The following is a 16,373-nucleotide window of genomic DNA, read 5'->3' as shown; positions in this document are numbered from 1 at the left end:
AGCAAAGTCACCATAAAGTACCAGTGATGGAGAAGTGGATGCACATGAACAGGAGGGAGTAAAATCAAATCTATCTCCAGCTTCAACAAGTAACAACCTTTGTTGCAAGACTGACAATACAGCTTGTTATACACCACGTGACTAATAATGATAAAGTAGACACCAGAAAAGTACAGTCTTCTTCTCAACTTCTCAGAAGCTGGTTTCTTTGAATGGGACAGAGAGAGCGTCCAAGTGTTTCAGGGGGCAGGGCAGAAGGCTCACCTCCATGTAAAGTTGCCTCCTGTCCAGCAGCTCAGGCAGTCTCTGCTGCCACAGTGCGTCAAAGCCCTCGACTTGAACAGAGTGGCTGGGCGCCTGCGCTCTGCATAGAAGCACATCCTGCAGCCGTCTCTCCTCGAAGACGGCCAAGTCGTTTTTCACCAGCTCCTCAAAAATGTTCCTGTAGCCAAGTGCCTTCACACGCAGCAGCTCCTGTGGGAAAAGGACCAGAGATGACTTCATTCAAAGACCAGCATATTTAGGAAATTTTGTAGTACAGTCAAACTACAGCAAGTTACTTGAATTTTTCTGAGATTTTCATCAGTTGACTGTCCCAGTTGAAAGACCGCATCATAGGCATCCTTGGTGGCCTTGGGAAGAGGATGCTTCAGGGAACGCCGCTCCCTCAGGCCCTTGTCCTGAGTTATATTGTCATAACTACAACAAGTGTTTATGAATTGCTGGAACCTTTTGAAGGACTCCTATAATGACAAGAACCAGGTAGCATCAGAGTTATGATCACACTGCATGCTAGAAAGACATTTGAGCTGCAGAGCAGTCAGTGAAGCCGTTACCTCAAGCTGTGTGTCTTGCAGTTGTGACGACAGCAGCTCCTTAGCCCCGCTGGTGCTCGGCTCTGACCTGCTGAGCTGCTCTCTGAGAGCAGAGATGGTTGCGTTCGCTTCGCTGAGCAACTGGAAATGAAAATAAAATCACAGTCAGCATTTAGCCATCCTCAACTTTATGCCAGCGATTTATTCTTGCGTGTAATTGACATTCCAGCTTTTCATCTGCGTAGAAACTCTCTATTAAAGAATGTCACTTCTGACAAGCTAGCTAAAATATGAGATTCCCTCCAGTCCACCTAAATATAGTGCCTTTCTACTTTACCTGAGCTCTGATGAATGCATTCACACACGTTCACACCAGTCAATCCAAGTCGGGAATAATGGAAAAGGGGCATTATTACTGCAGCCCACTAGGGGCCTCAGTTCACAATTTGGGAACCACTGTTTTACAGCAATACTGAACAGAGCACCATGTTTGTGTCCCTGCCATACAAGACAGGAAGTATCAGCACTCTCCAACTCAGTCCTCAGCTTTTAATCATAAATGGACTGGTGCTTACATCACACGTCTCAGTAATCCGCACACTATATTCAGTGTCTTGCCCAAGGATAATTCAGCATGCAGATTAGAGGAGCTGTGGACTGCATTATCATAATCCAAAATTATGGTTCTAAAAAGAGGAAACAAATGAGAGCAAAGACTCACCTGCTGCACTGCATCTGCTTCACTTTCAGCCTGAGCGCGTCTTTCTGTGTGCATTTGAACTTGCTCTTTAAGCTGCAGTATCTGACAAAAACAGAGCAGGTCGAGGTGTGAGCATGCAACACAGCTAACAACAGTGCTAACTGGGATGGAACCCATTTAGACCAATGGAAAAGGTTTTGAAAGTGGGGCTCATCCATGTTTAGAAAAATTGTCAAAAACCACCAGCTGGAGGATCAAAAACCGAGAGCACTCAGTAAATCGACATGCACTTCTTCGGTGTAGGCAAGGCTGCAGAGGTTAGGATACACTTATGCAGGGAATGCCGACGTGCATTTGTAACATTAAATGTGTGTCAGTGGTAGGTGGTCGGGCTAGCTTCCCCACAGCTTTCATACTAATGTAAGCATCCACAGTCGAAACAAGCAGAAAATGACTGGGACCTACGTCTTGTTGCAGCTTGGCTTCTTGCTCTCCTCTCTCAGGCTGCTGCTGCATGTTCAGCTGACTCAGCTTGTCCTGGATGGCTGAGATCTGCAGATGAATGAGAAAATGTGATCAAGTTTCCAGGCTGCTCTTCCTGTTCTCGGTCACTTTAGAATAGCACTAATTTACCATCTGCATCCTGTCCTCCAGCTCTGCCCGGAGCTGCTGCTTCTCCTGCCTCAGACCCTTCAGGATCTTCTGCAGCTCGTCTCTCTCCTCGCTGACAGACGTCACTCTGCACAGCAGCTTCTCCATCTCCTCGGTGGAGGTCTGAGTGCTGAGCTCCTTCTCAGACAGCAGCCGTGCTCCTTCTGCTTCAGCCATTTTCAATGCATCGGTCAGAGTCCTTATCTGTAAAAGACACGATTGGCTTTTTCACTTAAATGAAATTTCATAGATGTTTACAGAAGCAAGATAAGACATGAACCTGCTGATTTAAAGAACACAGGCAGATCAATGACCCTGTCTTTCTGCACAAACACAACAAGTCCATGAGACAGAAACGCAGCTAACGTTGCAGTACAACACCTCCCAGTGAAAACTAGGATCTACGGACGCTAGAAGACCGACTGAGAACCTCCTGAGGTCAGAAAGTATTGTATTGCTGTTAGCAGCGTGGAATAAGACAGGGACACGTTCGTCACCAGTATTATTCCTTACGGTCACATGGATGGTTGGAAGGACAGAAAGACATCAATCCAGTGGACAAGGTGAATACCAGCGAGTCTTACAGTAATAATCAAATACATGAAGTACAGTAGAAAGCTACTATTGGACTGCTACACCTGTATCAGTCCTGGGAGAATCACTACACTTATTATGTAGATGGATCAGTGAAACTAACAGTACGGAGTCTGAAAATCTGATGAAGCTAAAAAACACCAAAGATGTTGTTTTTCTCTGAAGGAGCACATTTTCCTCATCACTGTGCATGTGTTGAATTTACTTCTTCATCACAGTTGATGTGGACAGTAATATGTGTCTATATAACACACATCACTGTGTAGAAAAGAGGCTTCATATTGTACCATAAAGACAGCCGCTATCAACATGCAATTGGCAAAGGACAGAAGGAAAAACTCCCTTTTAACAGGAAGAAACCTCCAGCAGAAGCAGGCTGAGCAAGGGGCGACCATCTGCTGCCACTTGTTTGGTGGTAAGGGAAGAGAAGGAGAGAAGAAAAGCTGGAGCTGTCAATCAGACCTCAGACTGCAGCGTCTCCACCCTGTCCTCCAGCTCTGCCCGGAGCTGCTGCTTCTCCTGCCTCAGACCCTCCAGGATCTCCTGCAGCTCGTCTCTCTCCTCGCTGACAGACGTCACTCTGCACAGCAGCTTCTCCATCTCCTCTGTGGAGGTCTGAGTGCTGAGCTCCTTCTCAGACAGCAGACTGTCTCTCTCTACTCTCACACTCTCCAGCTCCTCAGTCAAAGCCTTTACCTGTCAGTGAAAACATAAATCTAAACAACCCCAACGAGCTCCACTTGCATTTTGAAGCACACAAAAGAGTTTCATCTGTGCATTCTGTAGTGCTGCAATGTGTCTCTTCCCATGTGCTTAATACTTTATTACTTAAAAGAGGCAGCAGTCACTGAAAAATTGACTTTTATAATTGGGTGTGGTTAGAGATGACATTAGATCGGCACGTCTTCCTGACCATGTATGCTACACAGAGAAAAGCACCCCGAAAGTCTTACATGTGTTTGCAGTTCCACCAGCTTATCATTGTGCTCACTGGGAAGCCCATCCAGCTTCAATATTTGTTCTTCTAGCTCTTTGATCTGCTTCTTTTGCTCGCAGTTTTGCTCCAGGGCCGTCCTCAGTTCCTCCTGATTCACAATCATCTGTAAAGAGAGAAAAAAAAAAGTTTGCTTTGACACAAACCTGATAGAAGAACAGTAGCACGAAGGAAGAGTAGAAACAGCAACTTACCATTTCCACATTTTCCTGCAGGTCCGTCCTGAGCTGGTCTCTCTCAGCAGTGAGAGAAGCCAAGGTAGCGCTCAGCTTCTCCACATCCTCCGATTCCCTCTGAAAGGTCGTCATCAGGAGAGCCTCTTTCTCATCTCGCACACACTGCAGCTCCTGTGATAGCCTCAGCATCTGTCACATTTCCAGCTGTCACAACTCTGACTCGAGGACTCATTTAGAGTCCACACACTGAGCAACAAGCCTGAAATAACATATCACTTACCTTCTCCCCTAAATCAGACTCTTTCTGCTCATGAGCTTTCACGAGATCTGAATTCTTTTCTTTTTGTGTTTGAAGCTCATCCTGAACAGACGGTAGAACAACCTGCATCTCAGCAACCTGGAAAACAAGCAAACATCACGTAACAACTTATTCGTGTATCGCTTTTCACACATAAAAGTCACAAAGTTCAAGTACAACACAGTTCATATCCGAACAGATAAACATGTCAGCAGAAGGCCTCATAAAACGGAAAATTGTTTTTTTCATGCTCATTAAGGTGAGGTTAGAGACAGCAGTCTAAGCAGAGGAGCCAGACCTCCCCCTACAACTTCAGTAGCTGTTGAACGGATAAAGTTGTGGTGTACCAGTGGTTAGAAATACTATTATTACTTTAGTACTACTTTAACACAAAGTCAGGGCTGACCAGGGACCATTGCTGCGAGTCACACTGCGCAGCATAAAGGCCCTTTGACAACAGACGTGGCAGCTAAGGATCCAAAATTTGTTGCACTGACCGCTGCACTCTGTCGTTTTTTGCACCAGTTCTAAGTGTACTAGATGCGCCTGCTCCTTGTCGTTTCAAAGCATGGATCTCTCCGACTTTATATCCTCTACAAGAGTTTGTGTTGTATTATCTTTAAATGTTCAATAAAAACATGTATTGCACATTCACAACGAAGAAAGCTTTGTAACTATCCCGACCAGTGAAGAGTGTGTCATTTCCACAATACAGCTTTCCCTCTGAAGTCCACAGAGCTGTTGAAAAGGCTCTGGAGGTCCCTGTGTAAGCACGTAAACCTGTGACATAAAAATTAACTAAACTCTGACATACACAGAATGTTTTCATTCATGGTGATGAAGGAAAACGCTGGCACGTGAAAGGGCATTTACCCTACCAGGACCTGAGGTAAAGCAGTAAAGCACCCCACTAACAGCCAAACTCATCTGTTCTCTGATTGGATTGTTAAGTTTGTGATTTACATGACATTGCCCAATCAGCTGAAAGGAGGAAAAATTGGGTCAAAATTTGTACTCGTAAGTTGAAACTCACACACAGCCAAGGAAGTTGAGTGCAGAGTTTTACACATATAGTTTTTTTTGCTTTGTATTTGTAACCAGACCTTAACAAAAATAAATAAATAAATTTTGTTAAAATTCCATTTAACAGGAAGAAAGCAGAAGCAGGCTGAGGGAGGGGCGACCAAGGGGTGAGGGGAAAAGAAGAGAAGAAAAGCTGGAGATGTCAATCACAGACCTCAGACTGCAGTGTCTCCACCCTGTCCTCCAGCTCTGCCCGGAGCTGCTGCTTCTCCTGCCTCAGACCCTCCAGGATCTCCTGCAGCTCGTCTCTCTCCTCGCTGACAGACGTCACTCTGCACAGCAGCTTCTCCATCTCCTCTGTGAAGGTCTGAGTGCTGAGCTCCTTCTCAGACAGCAGCCGTGCTCCTTCTGCTTCAGCCATTTTCAATGCATCGGTCAGAGTCCTTATCTGTAAAAGACACGATTGGCTTTTTCACTTAAATGAAATGTCATTGATATTTAAAGAAGCAAGATAAGACATGAACCTGCTGATTTAAAGAACACAGGCAGATCAATGACCCTGTCTTTCTGCACAAACAGCTCTCTTGCACTGAGGACACCCTAAAACTAAATGTCATTAACATGAGAAAATCCAAAAAGACTACAAAAAGTCCATGAGACAGAAACGCAGCTAACGTTGCAGTACAACACCTCCCAGTGAAAACTAGGATCTACGGACGCTAGAAGACCGACTGAGAACCTCCTGAGGTCAGAAAGTATTGTATTGCTGTTAGCAGCGTGGAATAAGACAGGGACACGTTCGTCACCAGTATTATTCCTTACGGTCACATGGATGGTTGGAAGGACAGAAAGACATCAATCCAGTGGACAAGGTGAATACCAGCGAGTCTTACAGTAATAATCAAATACATGAAGTACAGTAGAAAGCTACTATTGGACTGCTACACCTGTATCAGTCCTGGGAGAATCACTACACTTATTATGTAGATGGATCAGTGAAACTAACAGTACGGAGTCTGAAAATCTGATGAAGCTAAAAAACACCAAAGATGTTGTTTTTCTCTGAAGGAGCACATTTTCCTCATCACTGTGCATGTGTTGAATTTACTTCTTCATCACAGTTGATGTGGACAGTAATATGTGTCTATATAACACACATCACTGTGTAGAAAAGAGGCTTCATATTGTACCATAAAGACAGCCGCTATCAACATGCAATTGGCAAAGGACAGAAGGAAAAACTCCCTTTTAACAGGAAGAAACCTCCAGCAGAAGCAGGCTGAGCAAGGGGCGACCATCTGCTGCCACTTGTTTGGTGGTAAGGAAGAGAAGGAGAGAAGAAAAGCTGGAGCTGTCAATCAGACCTCAGACTGCAGCGTCTCCACCCTGTCCTCCAGCTCTGCTCGGAGCTGCTGCTTCTCCTGCGTCAGACCCTCCAGGATCTCCTGCAGCTCGTCTCTCTCCTCGCTGACAGACGTCACTCTGCACAGCAGCTTCTCCATCTCCTCGGTGGAGGTCTGAGTGCTGAGCTCCTTCTCAGACAGCAGACTGTCTCTCTCTGCTCTCACACTCTCCAGCTCCTCAGTCAGTCTCTGAATCTGTGCAGAAACACAAAGGTCAGTCCAAACTGTGATTTTAAACAGTGAAAGACATGAAAATGGTGGCTGAATGTAACAAAGGGATGCACACAGCAAAACTGCTGACTGTACACATGTTAGAATAAAGCAAGTATAGAAACTTAGTCCTGCCTGGTCTGTGAGCTCTTGTAACTGGAGGGTACTGCCTGCATCTTTGCCACTGTTCGGCCTGCTCTCCAGGTCTGCCTTTTCACTCTTCAGCAGGTTGATCTCATCTTGTAGGATTCTGATGTTCTCCTGAGAAACCCTCAGCTCCTCCTGGTTCTCAGTCATCTGAAAAGTTTTACCCACCATGACTATACAAGTCGACTCTGATAGTTTCAGCAATGCTACGGTTATTCCATACACAGAGAGAAGTATTTTTCTCTCACTGATGAATTCAAAAACTTCTGTAAAACATTGGCTAGAAATGCATGCGAGGACTCAACGCACGGAACAGGCCGTGTGTGACACTTGTAGGGAGGTGCAGGTTACAAATAAAGGGTTTTATTAATGGGTTTGTGGTTATGCCGTAGCTATGGTATAATTTCTTTCTTTGTACAAGATTCCTAGAATTTTTGCCACGAATAACTGATGTTTTAAGAAAAACCACATTAAAATTTCTTCTGTTAAGTTTTTTTTTAATATAATAGTTAATATGCCTTATTGATCACGATATTGCAGAGATTAAAACACTGGTTTGAATTGTTGAATGGACTGATTCTTATATAGCGCTTCTCTACTCTCACGGAGTACTCAAAGCGCTCAAGACAATATGCCTCATTCACCCAATCACACCCATTTTCACAAGCACTTTATCTACACTTAGTGCTTTTCTAACGACATTCATACTCCGATGGATGCATCGGAGAGCAAGTTGGGGTTAGTATCTTGCCCAAGGATACTTGACATGCAGACTGGAGGAGCCAGGGATCGAACCACCGACAGTAGGTGACCTGCTCTACATCCTGAGCTACAGCCACCCTGCGGTGTGTGCAAAGAGCAGGGACTTATCAACGCGAGCTTATGACCTGCGCTTACTGGGAATTCCTCGTTCATGGGAAATAATTGCAATCCTCAATCCGTATCACGAGTGGGGTTCAACGGGTTACCCACGCCTCTCGGCAAAGGGTAGACACATGCTGATCCACTCAGTGTGGCGCGCGTGCAGCCCCGGACATCTAAGGGCATCACAGACCAGTGATGCAGTTGGCTCTACTGCTCTGGTTTAGGATGGATCTCTTTAAATCTGATATCCCGTCACGATGTTAGAAATTCAAACTCGATAAAGATATCAGAGAACTCACTAAATTAAGGTTGGGCGATATGTAAAAATTTTCCAATTGACAATCGTCAGTCCGATAACCGTTGATAGGTGATATACTTGTGCAGGTGCAGACTTTTTGATAGGCGGAGCAACGTAACAATGTACAGGCTCATATATAACTGACTGACAACTGCTTAATAGGTTACTAGCTTAGTTTTACTGATCTCTAAAATTCCTCCTGAAGTGTTGACAAACGTCAACTACTTCATTAGTTAGTGAGGGGAGGAGCTCTGTGTCTGTGTGAACTTGTGTGTCAGCTAAAGGAGGCAAAGGCAACACAGTTGATTTCAATACTGCTGCAAATAGTGAATGACCACCACCACATCGTGGTAGAGGGGTATTCTAGTGATGCCAGGAGCAATCTCGTTGTGAGCATTGACGCTTGCAGCTTGGCATTTCTCTCCATGCCAGATATTCTTGGGCAAGACACCAACAAGAAGTTGCTATATGAATACATGTGGATATTAGATAGACAGCACTTAAGCATAGAAAGAAAAAAGTGCTTGTATGAATGAGGCAAGTTGTATGAAACGCTTCGAGTGCTCAGAGTAGAACAGCGCTACATAAGGACCAGTCCATTTAACATTTGCTGATGACATACCAAGTATGAATCTACTGAAACAAACAATATATCCAGTGAGATGCTGTAAGTCAAATGCAAACACAAAAGTAGTGCACGTTGATTTGACATAAAAGCAAATTGTTTTTATATAGCGCTTTTCTGTTTTATAGTGTAAGGTAAATACTCTACAATAATACAAAGAAAACAGAGAACCCCAACAATCACATGACCCCCTATGAGTGAGCGCTTTGGTGACAGCTCTGCTGGAGGTTTCTTCTATTTTAACATGAAGTAACCTCCAGCAGACCCAGGCCAGTAAAAACAATCTTCCATCCATCCATTCGCTTCCGCTTATCCTTTTCAGGGTCGCGGGGGGCGCTGGAGCCTATCCCAGCTGTCATAGGGCGAAAGGCGGGGTACACCCTGGACAGGTCGCCAGTCTGTCGCAGGGCTAACACACAGGGACAGACAACCATTCACACTCACATTCACACCTAGTGACAATTTGGATTATCCAATTAACCTATCCCCACAAGCTGCATGTCTTTGGACGGTGGGAGGAAGCCAGAGTACCCGGAGAGAACCCACGCAAACACGGGGAGAACATGCAAACTCCACACAGAAAGACCCCGGCCTGATGGTGGAATTGAACTCAGGACCTTCTTGCTGTGCACGGTGGCACGGTGGTTAGCACTGTTGCCGCACAGCAAGAAGGTCCTGAGTAAAAACAATCTTTAAATTTAAAATTGATTTAAAATCCAACAATTAGGATCATGATGGTGATGGCATACAGGGCAAATATCATACTGTGTGCACTCATCAGAAAACCCAACCGGGCTAAAAAAATAAATAATGAAATTCTGATTTTGGTTAAGCTTTTACCATCTCCACCCTGTCCTCCAGCTCTGCTCGGAGCTGCTGCTTCTCCTGCCTCAGACCCTCCAGGATCTCCTGCAGCTCGTCTCTCTCCTCGCTGACAGACGTCACTCTGCACAGCAGCTGCTCCATCTCCTCTGTGGAGGTCTGAGTGCTGAGCTCCTTCTCAGACAGCAGACTGTCTCTCTCTGCTCTCACACTCTCCAGCTCCTCAGTCAGTCTCTGAATCTGTGCAGAAACACAAAGGTCAGTCCAAACTGTGACTTTAAACAGTGAAAGACATGAAAATGGTGGCTGAAAGTAACAAAGGGATGCACACAGTAAAACTGCTGACTGTACACATGTTAGAATAAAGCAAGTATAGAAAATTAGTCCTGCCTGGTCTGTGAGCTCTTGTAACTGGAGGGTACTGCCTGCATCTTTGCCACTGCTCGGTCTGCTCTCTGTCTGTTCCTTCTGAAGCAACAGGGCATCTCTCTCTGCTCGGGCGCTGTCAAGCTCCTCAGAGAGGTTCGTTAACTGTTAAAAGGGAAGGTACCCAAATTATTGTTGTAGACAAAAGAGCAAATTTAAAAACTTCATTCATTAATGATGAATGTTATTCAATGTAAGTCACCTGATGTGTAAAGTCCACTTCCTTTTGCTCATAGAGTTGCACACGATCACACAGCTTTTGTTTCTGCTCCTTTAGCTCCTCTTGAAGACACTGAAGTAGACAGTTGGTCTCCTCGACCTGAAAGTAAGAAAACATGGACAATTACCTCCAAGGCACAGCAGGTATCCAGCTTAGTGAAACATGTTGCAGGGAACAAACCTGTAGTTTCAGCTGAGCCTGCGTTTCTTGACCAACTCTTTCGAGATCGCAGTTTTTATTTTGTTCTTTGAGCTGCTCTTGAAGGGAATGCATGAGACTTTGAGCCTCAGCAGCCTAAAAATAAAAGGGGAAAATAAGGTATTTGTTCAACAAATGAAAGACAAAATGTTTGACACTCCCAGTGTGACCATAAACAAAACCCTCACCGTGACTGTACTACGCTGCAGATCACCCTCCAACTGGCTCTTCTCCTCTGTGACAGCCTGCAGAGCACCCTGCAGCTGCTCAATCGGGGAAAGGAAAGAGCAAGGTTTTTGTTTATTTCTTGCCCCCGAACAGGCAGGTTTGCATGCTGTTTGCTAAGTGACATTTTTCTTATTGTCAAAAAAATCTCAAGATAATGTTTCAGTCTACTGCTAAGCAAACACATGCCTGTGTTTAAAAAGGGGGTGGAATCAATAAATAAATGGACTGATTACAAACCATCTCCACCCTGTCCTCCAGCTCTGCCCGGAGCTGCTGCTTCTCCTGCGTCAGACCCTCCAGGATCTCCTGCAGCTCGTCTCTCTCCTCGCTGACAGACGTCACTCTGCACAGCAGCTTCTCCATCTCCTCTGTGGAGGTCTGAGTGCTGAGCTCCTTCTCAGACAGCAGACTGTCTCTCTCTACTCTCACACTCTCCAGCTCCTCAGTCAAAGCCTTTACCTGTCAGTGAAAACATAAATCTAAACAACCCCAACGAGCTCCACTTGCATTTTGAAGCACACAAAAGAGTTTCATCTGTGCATTCTGTAGTGCTGCAATGTGTCTCTTCCCATGTGCTTAATACTTTATTACTTAAAAGAGGCAGCAGTCACTGAAAAATTGACTTTTATAATTGGGTGTGGTTAGAGATGACATTAGATCGGCACGTCTTCCTGACCATGTATGCTACACAGAGAAAAGCACCCCGAAAGTCTTACATGTGTTTGCAGTTCCACCAGCTTATCATTGTGCTCACTGGGAAGCCCATCCAGCTTCAATATTTGTTCTTCTAGCTCTTTGATCTGCTTCTTTTGCTCGCCGTTTTGCTCCAGGGCCGTCCTCAGTTCCTCCTGATTCACAATCATCTGTAAAGAGAGAAAAAAAAAAGTTTGCTTTGACACAAACCTGATAGAAGAACAGTAGCACGAAGGAAGAGTAGAAACAGCAACTTACCATTTCCACATTTTCCTGCAGGTCCGTCCTGAGCTGGTCTCTCTCAGCAGTGAGAGAAGCCAAGGTAGCGCTCAGCTTCTCCACATCCTCCGATTCCCTCTGAAAGGTCGTCATCAGGAGAGCCTCTTTCTCATCTCGCACACACTGCAGCTCCTGTGATAGCCTCAGCATCTGTCACATTTCCAGCTGTCACAACTCCGACTCGAGGACTCATTTAGAGTCCACACACTGAGCAACAAGCCTGAAATAACATATCACTTACCTTCTCCCCTAAATCAGACTCTTTCTGCTCATGAGCTTTCACGAGATCTGAATTCTTTTCTTTTTGTGTTTGAAGCTCATCCTGAACAGACGGTAGAACAACCTGCATCTCAGCAACCTGGAAAACAAGCAAACATCACGTAACAACTTATTCGTGTATCGCTTTTCACACATAAAAGTCACAAAGTTCAAGTACAACACAGTTCATATCCGAACAGATAAACATGTCAGCAGAAGGCCTCATAAAACGGAAAATTGTTTTTTTCATGCTCATTAAGGTGAGGTTAGAGACAGCAGTCTAAGCAGAGGAGCCAGACCTCCCCCTACAACTTATGCAGGGTAGCACAGGTCAGATCAGGCCAGTCGAGAGATGGAACCTTTGCAGCGTGTCCTGGGTACACGCTGGGTTTCCTCTCAGTAGGACCCAGACCAGCTGAGGTGACATCCTTGTCACATGCCTGAAGTGCCTCAGCTGGTTTCTGTTGATGCGGAGAAGCAGCAGCTCTACTGAACTCCACCCCAGTGACTGAACTTCTCAACCCATCTCTAAGACCCCTGACAACATGGCCCCTGAGTTTACCGCGACCCACAAACGCCTCCACCGCAGTAAAGGGGCAATTCACAGATACTCCAGTGTTATCTGGTTGTCCTACATTTCTTACAGAAACACTGACCACTCTCTCACCTTGTCCACGTGTTCTTGCAGCTTCAACCTGAGCTCGTCTCTCTCTGCGGTCACAGATGTTACAGCAGAGAGCAGCTTCTCAGTCTCCTCTGCAAACCTCTGATCAGCAGTGCTCTGCTCGGACAGGAGCTCGGCTTTCTCAGCTCGCACACACCGAAGTTCTTCATTTAACTGGCTGATCTAAATAAATACATACAATTCTGTTTTTGTCATAGCTATACGAATCACAGTCTTCAAGACACTCACATGTGCAGTTGAATGATATCAGCTAAACTGTAAAACTGTATTATCGAATGATTTTAACTCTTTTTCTGTTGATGGGCTAATGGTTGCACATGTGCTCAGCTGTAATAAGAGCAGCTATCAGTGTCATACTTGTTCTTGAAGCTCTCTGCTAATCTCCTCCTCAGTGCTTCTGGAAGCTTCGCTGTCAGCAAGCTTCTCCTCCAAATCCTTGATCAGCTGCTGCACGTCGCTCAGTTTTCCTTCCAGAGCTCCTCGCTTCTGCTCACTTCCTTCAAGCTGAAGGAAAACATGACAACAGTTGTTTGGAAAGCCGTACGTATAAATGTTTTGTCTCTTCAGACATAACTGCACACACTCTGGAGGACTATTAAACTTGATATCATTTTAAGCCCGATCCAGAGATTTTTATCCTGGATGACTAAGCCGACACTTCCCTCAGCCTCACTGAAAGGCTTTCCCTTTGACTCATTATTATATCATATATATTATAGCATGCCTGTACTTCCCAATGTTTCCACCAAGTACACCAAACAAGTACCTGTCCTCACATTTGTCTCAGCAGCTGCAGCAAATGAAGAGCCTAGTAGCTGCTTCACTTTCTATTTGAATAACCTCTGGTGCTAGTTATGACCCTCTGCAAACGTGCTCATGCTCCCCTCCCCCCCAACTGGATGATGTCAGATTGGCTTTAGAGGATATTTGGGCCTCACCTGCTTTACCAAGGCGTCCACTTTATCTGGGAGAGTCTGACATACAGCCAGCTCATCTAGCTGAGCTCTCAAGGCCGTCTCCACTTGACGAGATGCCATCAACTCTTTATTTAGATTGGCAACAGTTCTCTCAAGCTCTATGCTGTCAATCAGATCTGGAGAAGGAGCAAATGTTACGAGGGACAGGTTCATATGATGGGCTACAGTCTATAAATGCAACACGTGGAAACCTACTTTTAGGCACATTGCCATCTAGCAGAGTGGTGAGCTTTGTGTTCTCATCAAATGCGACATTCAGCTCCTTCTGGAGATCGCTCTGCATCTTTCTGTAACGCGACTTCTCCGTCTCCAGCTGAAAACGCAGACTCTTCACCTCCGCCTCCCTTTTCTCGTGGCTGGCAGTCAGAGTCACCTGGACGAGATCGTCAAGAAGCAGGAGATGCATTAATCGCTTACAGCTGCCATTGTTGGCTCACACTTCCTGGAATATTTTTAAAATGAGGATAGATGTGCTGCAAAAAATAATTTTTTGTCATTTTAGTGTTTGATTACGTACATTCGTCTCCTCCAAAGAAATGCTGCGACTGCGTAGGACAGCCCACTCCTTCCTTGTGTCTCTGCTCAGCAGCTCTGCATCATCCAGAGAGCGGCGAAGCTTCAGCACCTCCTGCACCAAGTCCTTACTGCCCTGAAACAAGAAAACACGAAACAGTTAGCTTGTGCCGTCGTTAGATTGCTGCTGCTTTCAGCACCCTGTCAGCGCTCAGATGGGACATGTTAGCCTGCTAAGACTGTAAGCAAGTGTAAGCAAGCACACTTTGCGTGAGAACAGCCTGGTTTATTCCAGGTTAATGACATAAACTGATATTAAGCACAAACACACACACATCGGTAAGACTGCAGTGTTGGCCCATCTACTGCTCCAGACAGACGGATGCTCGGAGCATGAGGTGCTACTGGTTTCTAACATGTGACAGATGCACACTCCACAGTGTCACATCTACATGATGTTCCACGTCACGTGACTGAAATACTGGCCGTACCAGGTTCTCCATCTCATGTGCAAATTCTGTTTCCTTCTTCTTCAGCTGTTCAGTCAGAGTCTTTATTTCATTCTTTCAAAAGAAGAAACAAAAGCTTAAAGACAAATCAAATCAAAATGTTTCGGATCAATAAACTCTACACGTCCACTCATCTTACCTGGAGCTGCATACGCTGGAGTTCAGAGGACTCAACAGCTTTCTTCAAGCTTACAATTTCATTTTCTAACTCTTTCTGCAAGTTTCCAGAAGCAAAGTGAACATAGTGAGCTGAAAACATATTTGATAAACAGCTCTGTGAAACTTTGTTGTCAGTGGATCTGAGAAAGTTCTCCTCGTTACCTCGTTCTCCTTCCTGCACCCCTCTTCTAGAGATTTGAACTCGTCCATCTCCCTCTTCTCCTCTAGCTCCTGTAATACAGCAGCCTTCTCTGTCTCCAGACGCTCCATTTGCTCTATAAACATGCCCAGCTCCTGTTTCAGGTAGTCTCGCTCTGCAGCCACCAAGTCCTGTAACAGTATCATCCAGTTTAACACCGCTGTAGTTTCCACGTCAGACGACTGCACTGAGGGCTTTCAACACTCCAGTGTTAAGAAAGCTGAGAGTGAGTTTAGAGCAGTGTGCAGCATGGGCTTTGTTTGAAAATCCGTCTGCCCCTTTACAGAAAGCATAGGATATTTGCTGTAACTGCTCTAACCTCTTCACCTTACACTTACCTTCTCTGACGCCAAAGTTTCACAAAGCTGGATGGTCTCAGCAAACTCTTTTCTCATCTGAAAAACAGAAGATTAAGACAAGTGATGATAATGTGACGCTTGGCAGACAGAGCCCGAGTCAAACACAGCATACCTGTTCATTTGTCTCAGTGTCCACGTCACTGTGTTCTCCCAGTTGTTTCTCCAAGTCCATCACTCTCAGCTCCAACGTGTCAGCTTTCTGTGTGGCCTCCAGCCTCTGCTGAGCTTCAGTGTGCAGCAGCGCTTCCAGCGCTGCTCTCCTCTGTTCTCCAGTCTGCACTTTTTCCAGTGCTTCCTGTCTATGTTGCACCTCCGTTTCCAGCTCCAGCTGCAGCTCTGCCACTCTGCCCTTTAACACATCTAAATTTGACAGGGCCGTCTCTTTCTCCTGACTCTCCTGTTCCAGCTGCATCTCCAGACTGGACACTTTGCCTGAAAGTTCTTGCAGACGATCAGGAGACATGAAGTCTCTGGGACTGTAAAAAAAAAAGCAACCGGGACATGTTTATGTTACACACCAGCACACAGTGATGGCGCATGATGCGACGACTCCAGCGGCACTTGAAGTATTAGGGAACAGCTTTATTAAGTGACCGGCGCATTCCGGCTTGTGGCCTTAATCAGGGTCCAGGTGGACCTCCCCCTTTTAATGTTCCTGTACTTACTTTATATTAGCTTATTTGCATTTTGTGTGTAATTTTGAGTATGTGTTACTTTAAGACGTAGAAAGGAGAATGATGTGAAGGAGTCTTCACATCATCAGATCTTTCTCTTCTCCGTGCACCTTAGAAGTAGGTGAAGAAAAATGTGTTGCCATCTATTTGATGAACAACACAAATGTTTGGGGCTGGGGTGACACAGATCTGTCAGACCTCTCAAAGTCATGCAGTTGGTAGACTGGACTTTACAGTGTCCTTCTTCATGGACCACATGAGCTCAAACACATTCCAGTGAAGACCACAGACATCATAAACCTCTGACACTAGGAAATGGATACGCCAATTTTTTCAACAGTCTAACTCAGACCCAGAGTCCTGCTAAACTCTCAGG

General features: G+C 45.3%; 1 protein-coding gene across 4 annotated transcripts in view; it reads right to left on the bottom strand.

Annotated features, from left to right (window-relative positions):
* The window catches only part of cenpe (centromere protein E), a 28,397-nt gene that overhangs the window by 5,891 nt on the left and 6,133 nt on the right, over positions 1-16,373 (bottom strand). For 3 of the 4 annotated variants that reach the window (XR_013901915.1, XM_026194489.2, XM_026194490.2), the window contains exons 16-47: positions 15,436-15,799; positions 15,303-15,359; positions 14,928-15,095; positions 14,746-14,820; positions 14,589-14,660; positions 14,102-14,233; positions 13,780-13,957; positions 13,546-13,700; positions 12,965-13,111; positions 12,590-12,769; positions 11,906-12,022; positions 11,644-11,814; positions 11,409-11,555; positions 10,930-11,151; positions 10,653-10,727; positions 10,447-10,560; positions 10,249-10,365; positions 10,011-10,151; positions 9,639-9,860; positions 7,000-7,161; positions 6,616-6,849; positions 5,466-5,699; positions 4,211-4,327; positions 3,949-4,119; positions 3,714-3,860; positions 3,223-3,456; positions 2,149-2,370; positions 1,981-2,067; positions 1,537-1,617; positions 837-956; positions 561-743; positions 265-474 (exon numbers count right to left, since the gene is read on the bottom strand). Coding sequence is in view for 3 of the 4 variants with exons in the window: in XM_026194489.2 (XP_026050274.2) it covers positions 265-474; positions 561-743; positions 837-956; positions 1,537-1,617; positions 1,981-2,067; positions 2,149-2,370; positions 3,223-3,456; positions 3,714-3,860; positions 3,949-4,119; positions 4,211-4,327; positions 5,466-5,699; positions 6,616-6,849; positions 7,000-7,161; positions 9,639-9,860; positions 10,011-10,151; positions 10,249-10,365; positions 10,447-10,560; positions 10,653-10,727; positions 10,930-11,151; positions 11,409-11,555; positions 11,644-11,814; positions 11,906-12,022; positions 12,590-12,769; positions 12,965-13,111; positions 13,546-13,700; positions 13,780-13,957; positions 14,102-14,233; positions 14,589-14,660; positions 14,746-14,820; positions 14,928-15,095; positions 15,303-15,359; positions 15,436-15,799 (5,056 nt within the window). In the remaining variant the exon portion in view is untranslated. The remainder of the gene's footprint in view (positions 1-264; positions 475-560; positions 744-836; positions 957-1,536; positions 1,618-1,980; positions 2,068-2,148; positions 2,371-3,222; positions 3,457-3,713; positions 3,861-3,948; positions 4,120-4,210; positions 4,328-5,465; positions 5,700-6,615; positions 6,850-6,999; positions 7,162-9,638; positions 9,861-10,010; positions 10,152-10,248; positions 10,366-10,446; positions 10,561-10,652; positions 10,728-10,929; positions 11,152-11,408; positions 11,556-11,643; positions 11,815-11,905; positions 12,023-12,589; positions 12,770-12,964; positions 13,112-13,545; positions 13,701-13,779; positions 13,958-14,101; positions 14,234-14,588; positions 14,661-14,745; positions 14,821-14,927; positions 15,096-15,302; positions 15,360-15,435; positions 15,800-16,373) is intronic. The other variant, XM_026194492.2, reaches the window with a different exon arrangement.

This window comes from Astatotilapia calliptera, chromosome 15 (genome assembly GCF_964374335.1).
Source record: "Astatotilapia calliptera chromosome 15, fAstCal68.1, whole genome shotgun sequence".
NCBI classification, from domain to species: Eukaryota; Metazoa; Chordata; class Actinopteri; order Cichliformes; family Cichlidae; genus Astatotilapia; species Astatotilapia calliptera.
Note: the sequence above shows the minus strand (reverse complement) of the source record. Positions and strands in the feature narration are given on the sequence as shown.